At 53.9% G+C, this 12,913-nt stretch overlaps 1 protein-coding gene across 15 annotated transcripts in view; it reads left to right on the forward strand.

The window, feature by feature from the left end:
* The window catches only part of scrib (scribble planar cell polarity protein), a 47,352-nt gene that overhangs the window by 31,420 nt on the left and 3,019 nt on the right, over positions 1 to 12,913 (forward strand). For 3 of the 15 annotated variants that reach the window (XM_076170431.1, XM_076170434.1, XM_076170432.1), the window contains 18 exons: positions 34 to 222; positions 354 to 476; positions 659 to 715; positions 1,185 to 1,241; positions 1,939 to 2,019; positions 5,515 to 5,586; positions 5,909 to 5,962; positions 6,311 to 6,433; positions 7,979 to 8,029; positions 8,113 to 8,271; positions 8,638 to 8,797; positions 8,892 to 9,114; positions 9,225 to 9,314; positions 9,402 to 9,584; positions 10,795 to 10,934; positions 11,034 to 11,071; positions 11,448 to 11,522; positions 12,690 to 12,741. In XM_076170431.1, the coding sequence (XP_076026546.1) occupies positions 34 to 222; positions 354 to 476; positions 659 to 715; positions 1,185 to 1,241; positions 1,939 to 2,019; positions 5,515 to 5,586; positions 5,909 to 5,962; positions 6,311 to 6,433; positions 7,979 to 8,029; positions 8,113 to 8,271; positions 8,638 to 8,797; positions 8,892 to 9,114; positions 9,225 to 9,314; positions 9,402 to 9,584; positions 10,795 to 10,934; positions 11,034 to 11,071; positions 11,448 to 11,522; positions 12,690 to 12,741 (1,927 nt within the window). Of the gene's footprint in view, positions 1 to 33; positions 223 to 353; positions 477 to 658; positions 716 to 1,184; positions 1,242 to 1,938; positions 2,020 to 4,364; positions 4,779 to 5,514; positions 5,587 to 5,908; positions 5,963 to 6,310; positions 6,434 to 7,978; positions 8,030 to 8,112; positions 8,272 to 8,637; positions 8,798 to 8,891; positions 9,115 to 9,224; positions 9,315 to 9,401; positions 9,585 to 10,794; positions 10,935 to 11,033; positions 11,072 to 11,447; positions 11,523 to 12,689; positions 12,742 to 12,845; positions 12,910 to 12,913 lie in introns of all 15 variants that reach the window. The other 12 variants (XM_076170438.1, XM_076170436.1, XM_076170437.1 and 9 more) reach the window with 12 other exon arrangements.

Here is a 12,913-nt window from a genome sequence, read left to right on the forward strand (position 1 = left end):
TTTAAACCCCTCCCCCTTACCGCACACACACAGGTGAGTTCCAGTGGCGCGGCCGCAAGAGACAGCCGGCTGCAGATGGGCATGCGGATCCTGGAGGTGAACAACCACAGCCTGCTGGGGATGACGCACACGGAGGCGGTGCGAGTGCTGCGGGCCGTGGGCGACTCCCTGACCATGCTGGTGTGTGACGGCTTCGACCCGCAGAAAGTGGCTGCGGTGGAGGTGAGACACTCTGGGACTGAAGCTGAGGTTCAGGTTAACATACAGATGCTACTTCTCCTATAGAGTGACATAGTAATACCTCTAATATCTTATTTACCTGGTTTCTAAACAACGCCATCCTGTTGTTCCAGGCGTCTCCCGGCATTATCGCCAACCCGTTTGCAGCCGGCAACATCGTCCGTAAGAACAGCATGGAGAGCATCTCGTCTATAGACAGAGACCTGAGCCCGGAGGAGATGGACATCATGCAGAAGGTACACACGTGTTTCTGTTGCCAGTGTCCAGACTGTGTCCACACACACACACACACACACACACACACACACACACACACACACACACACACACACACACACACACACACACACACACACACACGTCTCAGCACAGAAAATGGAAAGGTGTCTCTGTATTGACTCTCCTTATCGCTCTGCAGGAGTCTGAGATGGTGAGAGAGACGTCGCAGTGGGAGCGAGAAGAGATGGAGAAAGTGGTGCGTGAAACTGTAGATCTGTCTTTGTACGTGTCAGGTTAGCTCAGAGGGATCATTCAGGTTTTTTTGGCCTTCATCGTAGCCAGATGTTCTCTTCCTCTGCACCCTGTGTGCTTAATGAGATTGATGAAGAGTTTCCTCCAGTGTTCACCTTGCATGGTGTTTCTGATCCCATAGCTAATGAATAGAGTTCTTTCTAATGTGTGTGGGTTCTATCCTTTCTGTCCCTCTGCTTTCTCTCCCCCACCTTTGGTGTGTTTGGATTCACCGCATTAAATCATCCACTCATCCCGCCTCCATTCCATTCCATGCCCTCCATTTCTCTCCATTTCACCTCTCTCCCTCACTGTCACCTTGTCTCTCTCTCTTTTCTCTGGCATCACTCATTGCTGTGTGGCTGCGTGTGGTTGGGTGCTCTCCCCTCTTTGCTCTCCTCCTCCTTCTCCTCCCCTCCCCTTTCTCGGTGAAGGAGCGAATGCGTTTGGAGCGTGAGGAGGCAACTCGCCTGCTAGAAGAGGAGACGGAGGTGAGACGGTGCTCAGCGGCGTCTGTGCACAAGGCAGCCTGACCCTAGAAACCACAGCACTGCCGCCACAGGCAGGACGCTATCACGCCACTCTTACCTCCATGACTGAATACTTATGAGCATCCACACAGTGAACGGCCTCCAGTAAACCAGGCTCCAGTCCTGTTCAAACTTTACTGGAGGAGGTCTTACACGCCTCCGTAGCTTAGATCACAAACACGCGTGAACCAAACACATCAGCCAGATTTCACTCCTGACAGCCGTGTGCTTATTCCACACGCAAATGAGGAAAGACTCTAGTGACCATTCTCTCCAGGCAAGTCACGCTAAAGGAGGCTTGTAGGAGGAGTTTAAATGAGTCAACACGGAGGTCTGACCCCTATTTCACCGCCACAACCCGTTAAGTCTGGAGCCGGGCTCGAGTCTGACTCGACCCAAACCATCATCGTTCACTAAAAACCAAAATCATAATACCGTGTCTCTGAAACGTCACATGTAGTTTAATAATGGCGAGATGAGGCGATGGGTGCAGCGTGTCAGCGTGTCAGGGATCCTCTCCGCTGTGTGGATGCTCCTCTATAGGTTATATATAGTAGCTGAGGCCAGTCAAAGTAATTCACTAGTTCACAGCAGAGATTCATTCTACAGCCATCAGCTTAGAACGCCTCTCACTCCGCCTCTATTTATGTCCCTATAGAACATTAGCGCCGGACCTTTAAAACTTGACTACAAAACCCTGGCCGCCCTGCCCACCACCAGCCTACAGAAGGTCAACCGGGTAAGTGTCGCCTTACACCAGGACCTCAACCCACACACTGGGTTCTGGTGGCTTCACACCGAGGTTGTATGAATCGGGTTTCCGTGTGTGTGTGTGTGTGTGTGTGTGTGTGACAAAGGAGAAGGTTTTGTAAATGGGCTTTGATGTTTGGGGCCGGTCCTCATGGCTCCGTTGTGTTTATGTCCCGGGAAACCTCAGTGACTCAGAACCGAGCAGTTGCTGGTCCAAGGGGGCAGGAATGGAATGTTATCCTCCCTCCATGTGCATAACTCCAGGTCCAACATTCCTGACCGGTAACCCAGGCTCACAGTGCGAAGCCCCTCACCCCCACCCTCACCCGCCTCACCCTCCACCCCATCTCAACATGATGCAACACCCGCAAGAAGAAGGAAAAACATGAAGCCCACAAATGGATCCACAAGAATCAAGAGGAATGAGAAGACGTAAAGGAAGGAAGGAGGAGGAGGAAGGAAACGAGTCCTGGTCCAGACGCTGGCCCGCCGCTTCACTTCCCCGAGGGGGAATTTCTTTTTTTTTTTTTAAAGTGGGCGTGATGGAGGGGGAGGGGGACAGCTGCCCACTATCAACCCACTCGGCCTATTTTAAACCCTGCATCTGGCCTGGAATTGGACAGAGCCTTTGGGTGGGTGGGGTGTCTGACAGGGTGGGGGGGTTGAGGGGGGGGCGGTCATGTAGATGAACATACAAGCGTTTGGCCGTAGTTCCCACAGTCCTTAGAAAGACTTCAGTTCCGAGTGTACGAAACACAGATCTGATCCCTCTAACGTCCTACAGTGAGTATACAGACTTTGGCGGCTTTGATGTTTCTCTGCTTTCTCACTTTTTGCTCCTTCCTTATTATTGATTGTGTCTTTGGGTGAAGCGTCTAATAGGTGGTCTTTGTTATGGTCAGAGACAAATCTAGATGGGTTTGATGTCTGTGAGCTTCAATTTAGATCAGCTGTTAACTGACAAGTCGTGGTTCCTTTCAAACCGAATCTCTATAAAGTAGTTGCAGTGAATCTGTGAAGACGGTCAGACTCTTCCTCACGGACATCTGAGGCGTAGTTACTCTGGAACGTGACCTGCTGTAGATATGAAGCAGCTGCTCTGTGTGCCGGCACATTTGTCCTGCTGAAACTGAATCACAAAGGTCCTTTGAGACGCCATGTTGGCTCGGTTATCTCTCACTGCGTTTACATGCACGTTAAAAACACAACATTATAACCGTTTTACTGCCATTCAGGCAATGAATGAGATGGAAAGTGAGAGCTGGGTAATGAGTTTCTGTGAACATCTTAGTGGCGTGACTCCGCCTCCACACGCGTGTCCTCTGGCAGGACCACGCATCACCTTGGGTCCTTGAACTCTGGAATCCTATACGTCCCGTCCATGTTTACAGCTTAATAGCATGTTCTCCTTAATTGCAGCACAGACGAGTGTAAAGTATTGAGTGCATGTAAATGTTCCAGAATGCTTTAGGGACCGTGAGTGTTTTCCTCCGCCAAGCTGAACTAAAGACTCATAAGTGACTTGTATAGCTCGCGGTTCCTTTGACCTGTGGCTCCTCAGCTCAGTGTGTTAGCATGTTAGCCTGCTGGCCAGCTAGCAGACTCGCCGCTCAAACACGCCGAGCCCAGCTGTCTCTCCCAGTCTGTGCCGGTGCCAAAAGGGCACTGGTTCACATTCCGTCCCACTGAACCACCGGCCTCTCGTAGTCCGGTTGTGACACGCATTACCGTCGGACACAACGCTGGTATTCTTAGCTAGCTATTTTGACTCCATCACCAGATATGTCAAGGCCACATCAGTCCCTCAGGTGTTTAGTATTTTTAGTTGGATTTGAAGCTCTTTCTGTATTTTTAGAGGTTGGAGCACGGTGTCGGGTTTCTCCCACCATTTGTTGCGTAGGTTTGGTTCAGCTCGTGTTCTGGAGCCCAAGTGTCTGGCCGCTCTGATAGTGTGAGTTATTTAAGGCAGGGGCCAGTGTTCTAACTCGGCGGGCCCAAAGAGCCGGGGAACAGGTCTGGAATGATAACGCGGCCCACGCCACTTATCTGACTCTGGGTGTGTGTGTGTGTGTGTGTGTGTGTGTGTGTTCATTCAACCACACAGTAGAAGGATCCGACGGAGGGTTTCTGTTTCGTATCTTGTCTCTGGTAGTTTGGACGGTGGAGCTTTGTCCCGTCTGGCCTCTTTCTCTAGCTCTCTTGTTGCCATCCAGGTGGGAAGTTCTCATCCCGCCTGTTCCAGTTTAGCCTCACTGTCTGCTCCCTTGTGTCATTCTTCACCTCTGTTTTTCCTTTACTGCATCTATCCTCCCTGTTTCCTTTGCTTTTGTTCAGCTCTCTGCTCCTTTAAGTCTGACTGCTCCCATGGAGGCCCCCCTGCAGGCCCAGTACGGAGCCCCGTTAGAGCCCCCGGGCTTTGACTTTGGTCCCCCCACATCATCGTCCCCCTATCACACGGACCCCGACTCCTGCCCCGGTCTGAACCCAGAGTCTGAATCTCAGTTCTCCCCTAACGGAACCTCCACCCCTCCGCTCTCCGGCTCCACATCCACTCTCGATTCAACAACGTTTGCGACCGCTGAAGACGAGGAATGTCTGGTGGATTCTCAGCCCATCTGTTTCAAAGAGAACCCCTTCCTGGTGGCCAATCGCAAAGGCAAAGGCCGTCCCCCCGGACAGCAAATCCTATCGGGGCCTCCTGTAGGCTACGGGAAGCAGGGCCATCTGAAGCCCTGGTTGTACAGCAAGGCAAGACGCCTGCCTGAGTGTGGTTTGGAGGCAGCATGGTGTGTGTTAGCGGTGTTTGAGCTGAGACTGAGGGAGCTCTTCACTGTCATGCTAATGTGATGCAAGAATGACTCAGCCCGTGTCACGGTTTTCATCCAATATAACGGCAGGGATTGTTTAGCATCAGGGGCCGTGATGGGAATCAAACCCCCACACTCTGTTCAACCAACACTGAGTTAGTCAGCTGATCCACTCATCCACATAAAACAAGTGCTTCATCTTTTAAAATGACATTATTCCAAACTGCCTTTAGTTTGTTTTTTGATAGTTTGTCAGACAAAATCACCAAATTGAAGACATTAGATTTGTGGTAAGTTGATGAAAATGATTTTAGACTAAGCAATGAATAGATGGATCTAAACATAGTTAGATGAGTGGATGAGTAGGTCATGTAAGCAGGATTCTTCAGTGGAACGTCTCTCTGAGTCGGTGCGTGTCTTTGCTATGAGCACAGCACTGTGTGTGTGTGTGTGTGTGTGTGTGTGTGTGGCACTTGTGCTCATGGTCAGGACTGGCTGGAATGTACCAACAGCTGCCAGTGTGGGGGGGGGGCGGGGGGTCATTAGTCATAAGTTTGGAAGGAAGGAACACAACCTGCATGTTTACCAGCAACAGCTTGTTTGTTGGTTAGCTGAGTGGCGATGATGTCACTGTTGGGACTAACCAGTGAATCTTCTTTCCCCTTGCATCCTTCCAGGCGCCTTCCTCTGATTTCACGAGGACGGAGAGCCCGGTCAGAGACGCTCCTCACTCTCCCGTCATCCAGCCGGTGAGCACCACTTTACCCACAGTCCTCCTCTTCCCTCCATGTTCTATACCACAACTCAGTACTCATAGAGCTTTAAGGGCCACGCAGAGGTGTGTTAGGGTTGACCCCTCTGACCCCTCCTCCTCCTCCCCCTCCTCCCCCTTCTGAACCAGGTCACACACCAGGTTCAGTCTCACTTTAAATTGAAGATATTTACATGGAGTTCCCTGTTAGAAGTTCAGTTCAGAAGTTGAGCCTGGATGATTGCAGGGTCAGAGGTCATTGTTCTCTCTCTTTTTTCTTTTCTTTTTATTCATCTTTATTTTCAATGATTTCTTCCCAGGCGAACATTCATTACACCTCCACCCCCACCGCCAGGGAGAGCAGTCCATCCTCAGTGAGTGTCTGCAGACTGAAAGCATCCCTGCACCTAAATATGAAGCTAATATTTGTCTTTGAGTAAATCTGAGTTTAGGAGCCTGAAACATGAAACCTCTCTCTCCCCACAAACCTTATATTTACCTTAACGTTTTGATGAGCGTGCATGTAAACAAAGCAAACATCTCAGGCTGGAACAGATGCTTCAGCTCTCTGACCTTATCAAGATACAGAGTTAGCTTAGATATGCTAATGTCTCTGTATTCAGGTTGAACTAATCTGATGTTTTTCCCCGGTGGCTACATTCATGTTGCCTCATCGCTCCTTCGTCCCTTTAACATTCCCTCTCATTCGTTTCCCTCTCCAGACGCGGCCCGGAGCCATCCAGCCGGTGGGGCGCATGCGGCCCAGCACCTCGCCCGCCCCCCCAGACGGCCACAGTCCCAACCCCTTCCAGCATGGCCCCTCCCCCATCAACTCCCAGACCTCTGTAAGACCCCTCACCACAACATAGGGCCGCGTTCTCCCCGCTCTCTCAGGCCTAAACGCTCAGGCGCCGCCTCAAAGTTACACATTTGTGCGGCAGAATAGTGATTTTTGTTTGTCGAAGGGGCTACAACCAAAGAATGTATGAAGTGTTTGATAGGGGGGTCTCTGTGAGTCCACCTTGGGACCTTGGGACCAGATTGTTGCTCCTGGAACTGAACAGGTTTTCTGGAACATTAAACTAATTTCTTAAGGTATTAGGAGTGAGCTGCATTAGGAGTCATGCAGGGGGAGTAGGTTGTAGCAGTTGTCCTCCTCAGATCCTCTTAAGGTTCCAGGGTAGACCCCCGTGAGGACAGGGACCGGGACGAGCCAGAGGACGCGTTCACGCCGCGACTCGCACAACTACACACTCTGTCAGGAAACTGGACCACGAGATCACGGAGCATCTGTGGATCAGGGCAGAGGACTGAGTCATTCCTCCAATCATAGGAACGCTCAGAGATTCCGTCACGTAGAGTACGACCTGATGAGAAGGAAGCTAAGATGCGTACGTTTTGCTGCGTCACTTCCTGCCTGTTCTTCCTCTCCTTAGTTTTCTCCGTGACCTTCGTATTATAAACATTATAACATACAATACAACCCTCTGACCCATTTGATAAATAGACATGATATATAATAATGTGAGAACGTAAAGCTTCTTCACCGACTGACGTCGTCGTGGCAGCTGTCGTTCTTCATTTGGCTGCAAGTGTGAAACAGGAAGTGGAAGAACGTTCCAGCACCAGGCGGTCGTGCTGGGTGCTGGTGTGGGAGGAGCTTATATTTCCATCCCGCGTCCTGCTTGCCTGTCTGTCTGTCCATCTCCCGATCCCCCCCCCCCACCCCCCCCCCTCCCCTCCACACAAATCCAGCCGCCATGCTCTCCACCTGTACTTCAGTCTTCCTCAACTTTGCTGGTTTCTTCATAGTCGACTCTCCCACATGTCTCTTGTGTGTCTTCTTCCTCCCCTTGGGTTCCCTATCACGTGGACCCGCCCCGCCTCCCTCTCCATCAACCCCCTCCTCCCCCCCTGCAGCCTCTCGCCCCCTCCCAAACCTCGCCCGACGAGTTCCCCATGAATGTCAAGCAGGCGTACAAGGCGTTTGCCGCCGTGCCTCGCTCGCTGGCAGCGCTGGAGCCGCCGCAGGTAGGCCCGCGCCGCCCGGACTCGCCCGGGTCACAACGACAAAGCATGCTGTGCCGGTTGGTTGGTGGCCCCCTCCCCTTCCTGACTGGAGCAGGCTGTCCCAGCAGAGCCTGCGCCGTGTCGGGGGGCCCTGTGACGTGCTGTGATGTGTGGAATGCTCCCATTGTTGGTTTTTGTAATCCGGTGCCATCGTCTGTCATGCTGGTGTTCGTTCACGTGTGGTTCCTGTACTAATATTCAATCCCCTCTTTGTATTGGATATCCCAGCCTGCCTGCTCGGTGTCTTTGTCACTGCCACCGGGTCCTTTACTTGACTAACGCTCTCCTCTCCTCTCCTCTCCTCTCCCTCGGCCCAACAGGACCTCTACGGCGGGAGGAACAATCTCTTCCCCATGCAGTCTTCTCCAGAAGTAAGTGAACATGTTGAGCCACACACACACACACACACGTGTCTGTAGGACGGATTCAGTGACAAACTATGTGGCCTTTTCAGCCTGAGCTGAACAACGAGGTGTTTGATGATGTCATAGAGGCTCATGAGGGAGCAGGCCAGGATCTGACTAGCAGAGTCTCTCCTCTCTCATCTGACCGCCGGGAGTACCTGAGCCTGGCCGCGGTGCCTCGCCTCTCCAGGCCGTCCCTGGATCTGCAGGTACCCGCTGCCCCGACCGCAGCTTGGAGGCTTGAGCGGTGGTGGTGTCTTTGGCCCCCCCGACGCTTGGCGGCGGGCGGGGCGGGGCGGGGCGGCCGCGCTGCGTTTGTCAGAAACGCGGCGAGTGCCAACGAAGCCACCTTGAACGAGCTTATGGTGCGGGGTTCTGGTTGGAGCGCTGATTTCTTCTGTCGGTGATTCTTTTCTCCTCTGGCATCGTTCTCTGCTCTCTGGGTGCATCGCCGCAGCAACGCCACTGTGGAAACAAGGGAACGCGTCGTGGCTCCTGCTGTCTTGTTTGCCGCACTCCGCTGTCAAGAGCTCAGCACTTTAAGCTTCTGACTGATTTGTGTTGTGACCCCACAGACGCCCTCTCCTGGCGGTAAGCACAGCCCGGAGCAGCGTTCTTTCAGGGACAGACAGAAGTATTTTGAGATCGACGTGAAGCAGCAGACGCCAGAAAAACCCAAAGCTCGCGTCTCCCTGGTTGGAGAGGACGACCTCAAGAAAATGAGGGAGGAAGAAGGTCAGTTCCCACAGCGTCCTCCCTTCACCATCTGGCTTTAAAAGGAGACCCGGCTCTGCTCACCGGCTCCTCCTCTGTGCTTCTCTGTGCTCAGAGAGGAAATTTGAGCAGCGGGCGAGGGAATACCTGATGGACGAGGACGACGAAGACGAGGAGGAGGAGGACCTGGCAAAGCAGGTGGCGCAGATGAAGGTATCCGGCAAGGTGTTACTGGACGGAGTGGAGTACAACGTGGAGCCGGCGTCCTCCCCGTCTCAGCACCGCTCTACGCCGCCCAGCTACAACGTCACGCCGCCCAGCTACTGCGGCAGCTCAGGGTAAGAACGCAGCGCTGCCTCCCGACCTCGCCAACCGCTCGTAAACGCGAGGTCTGATCGGACGGCGACTGAAGGGATGTAAGCTCATGTTGGGTGTTGTTGTGATCCAGGCCCTCCTCAGTGGACGGGTTAGGAGACTCCCAGAGGAACTCGCTGGAGGACAGCTTCAGGTTGGAGCAGCGGCCCAACTCCATGAGCGGGTAAAGCAAACGTCCAACGCTGCACCTCCAGCACGTCCGCGCGCCGCCGCTAGTCGCTAACTGCTTGTCCCCCCCGTGTCTCCTCAGTCTGGTCCCTGTTTACCCCGGGGAGTCGGCCGCCCCCATCCGCACGGCCAAGGCAGAGCGCCGTCACCAGGAGAGGATCCGCATGCAGAGCCCCGAGCTGGCCGTCGCCACGGACAAGGACCTGTCTCCTGCTGAGAAGCGAGCGCTGGAGGCGGAGAAGAGAGCCATGTGGAGAGCAGCACGGTAAACACGTCCTCTCTCTGTCTGTCAGCTGCTCAGAGCACTTTGGTTTGACCTCTGACCTCCTGCGGCGTAAGTGAACAGCCGTGTTGCAGCGTGACGAGATTCTACTTCATTTAAAACACGCTTACCTATGATTCCTACCTGTGATGTCATTATAAAGACCAGCTGAGGATTCTGATTTGCGCGTCGCCCCTCTACCTGTGTGTGTGTGTGTGTGTGTGTGTGTGTGTGTGTGTGTGTGTGTGTGTGTGTGTGTGTGTGTGTGTGTGTGTGTGTGTGTGTGTGTGTGTGTGTGTGTGTGTGTGTGTGTGTGTGTGTGTGTGTGTGTGTGTGTGTGTGTGTGTGTGTGTGTGTGTGTGTGTGTGCGTGTGTGTTAATTACTCCTGATTATTCTCCTGTTTGTGTGTTTTACTTTCCATTCTTTGCATTTCTTCTCCTTTTCTGTGTTTTCTTTCCTTCATATCTGTGTGCTTCATCCTTTTCCCTCCTCCTCCTCCTCCTCCTCCTCTCTGTGGCCCTGCGGGGCACAGGCCCTATGGCCTGGAGGACGATGTTAAGCAGTATGAGCAGGACCTGGCTAAGAGGCTCTACCAGGCCCGTGTGAGGGCGTCTGAGGGCCCGGCTGAGGCCCCCCGGCCCCCCGCCGCCTCCTCTTCTTCCTCCTCTGCCGCCTCCCAGCTCAGGTGTGCTCCTCGGCCCCAGCCACCAGGGCCAGACGCACGGCATGGTGGGGGGTGTGCCGGGTGCTGTTGGTTGCTTTGGGCCCGGTCGAGCGCTCGGCTCCCGCCGCCTTTCTGCTGCTGCCTTGCTTCTGCACGTCTCTGCTGAATCCATCGCTTCCTTTGGTGCCTCCTCTGTTTCCTGTCTCCTCTCCCCTCCTTACTGCGGCGCTCTTCATTTGTGCAGTGATCTTCTCTTGATTTTGATATGGTTTTTGTACTAACACACAGCTCTGTGAGCTCTGGGTAAAGCCTACTAAGCAGTAGGTCGTCCTTCTCCTGGAATGCAACCCTGTGTAGTGTGAAGTAGAGCTGAGGTCAGCGTACCAGAGCAAACCAGAGCAAACCAGAGCAAACCAGAGCAAACCAGGACAAGGAGCGCCCAGCTGTGTGACAGTTACTGCCCCCCCCCCTGGCTCTGTGGGGGGCTCTGCTAGTCTCTCTCTCTCTCTCTCTCTACCTCCGTCTGATTGTGAGCGCTTGTTTTGTAGGATGAAGTCTCTGGAGCAGGACGCCCTGAAAGCTCAGATGGTCATCGCAAAGTCCCGAGACGGAAAGAAGCGTGGAGCGCTGGACCAGCTGGCAGAGTCGCCCTCGCCGGCCCCCACCCCCTCTCCCACCCCTCTGGAAGGTACGTCTCTACTCGCTCAACACACCTCACCTCACTGGAACTGTGTGTGTGTGTGTGTGTGTGTGTGCTGACCTCTCCCTTCATGTGTGTGTGTGACAGAGCTCAGTCCTCGAGGGTTGACCTCCCCCGGCAGGCTGGTGAGTACTGCATCCTCTCCCCTCACCTTCAGCACCGTCAGGCTCAAACTGTGTGTGTCGGTTGGATGAACTTCAAATATTTGTTGTGAGACGTTGTAACACCGACTTCCCCCTGAAGCAGCAGCAGCTTTCATTCATTAACCACAGATTTGCTTCATCATCATCATCACTAGCAGCATTAATCCACCATCCTCCTCATCGTCACTGGCTGACCTGACCTCATGTCACAGCTGGCCGCTCCAGTCACCCTCTAGCCTTTTTGCCTCCTACCTCTCTCCCTTTTCCATTTCCTCATCCCTGTCTCCTCTCTGTATCCTGCCCCCTCCCTCCCTCCCTCCCTCCCTCCCTCGCCCTCTGTTCATTCCTATCCTTCTAGTCCCTGTCGTCAAAGAAGTTTGACTACCGACAGTTTGCTGCCATTCCTTCTTCCAAACCCGTATACGACATCCAGGTATTGGCTGCATGCTGAGCTCCCAGGCCCCGCCCCCTTCCCTCCTCCCCCCCACCTCCCTGTAGTTTCTCTGTAAATCTGGAGGCGTAGGGTTTTGGCTCACTGATGTATCGGTGCTTCCTGCTCTGCGATGGTGTGGCTCACTAACTCTCCTGTACGTGTCGATCTATCAGAGGGAAGACTCCGCCTCTAAAACACACAATCCACCCTGAGCCCCTCCCCCTCCTCCCCCCCTGTGATATTAACTCTCATACTTGGATCCCACCTTCCAAAATGGCCACTTCCCTTTGCATCTCATCCCCTCTCACATTCTCCTCCTCCTCCTCCATCTGTCGTGTCTCCGCCCACGAGTCTCCATGTCTCTTCCCGAACCCGGATGGCTGGCTGGGGGCGGGGCGGGGGGGGGGCACGGCCTTACCGGCTGCGGTATGAGGTCATGCGTGGTTTTGTAGCTGTGCTGTGCCTCTGTGGTGGGTGGAGCTTCAGTGACGTGGGGGGGGGAACGCCAGCGTCTGCATCGTTCCTCTTTCCTGCACATGAACGGACGAAGCCCCCTTCCACACACGCGTCCAGGGAATGTTCCTCCGCTCTCACACTCGCAGCTGAGCGTGTGCTCACTCAAACCGCACACGCTTCAGAAACAACAAAGCAGAATAGAATCATTTACTTATAATTGCTCTAATTTCTTTGAGTACGGAGCAGCTTCATCAGTGAATCTTAGGTACGGCGGGAGAAACGGGTCGTTGACGCGCTCAGTTCCCTGTTCTCACAGCTGTGGAGGCTGAGAGGAGCAGGAACTTCTCCTGAGCACGGCCGTGTGTGAAAGGGGCTCAGATGTTCTTCTAAGCTTCACAGTGATGCAGACCGACAAACATCCACACCTCCTCCTGCTTGCTTGTCTGTCCTCGGTGACTCTCGTCGGTTCTGATCCTCGTGCCGATCCCCAGAACCGACCGTCTAAACTTCCCCTCCTCTCCCTTTTAACACTCGGGTCTGCGTCTCAGTGTCCGGCCCGTAGTTGTGTGGTGTCTCTGGCTCTCGTGGCTTCGGCGCGACGCCCCGGTAGTCTACCCTCGCCGCTGCGGCGGGGGGAGGCTCCCCGGGCTCCCCAGGTGACCGGCGCTCTCCGGCTCCTCGTTGACTCTCTGGTCTCCTCCTCTCTTCCAGTCCCCCGACACAGAGGCTATGCAGTTTATGGACGACGGCTCCACAAGCCCAGGTGAGTGTGTAGCACAGGAGCTGTCTCACTTTTGGACCGGGCCCGTTTGAGCGCGGCGGAGTAACGCAGCCAACGCTGCACTGATTTGTTTCCCTGTGATTCAGGCAACTACCTGGGATAAGCAGCTCCGGTTGGTAGGATCCACACAACCAGCGCATGTGTTTCTGTGTGA

The sequence above is a fragment of the Genypterus blacodes genome, unplaced genomic scaffold (genome assembly GCF_046128005.1).
Source record: "Genypterus blacodes isolate CSIRO-AG114 ecotype Tasmania unplaced genomic scaffold, CSIRO-AGI_Gbla_v1 ptg000218l_1, whole genome shotgun sequence".
In the NCBI taxonomy this organism is placed as follows: Eukaryota; Metazoa; Chordata; class Actinopteri; order Ophidiiformes; family Ophidiidae; genus Genypterus; species Genypterus blacodes.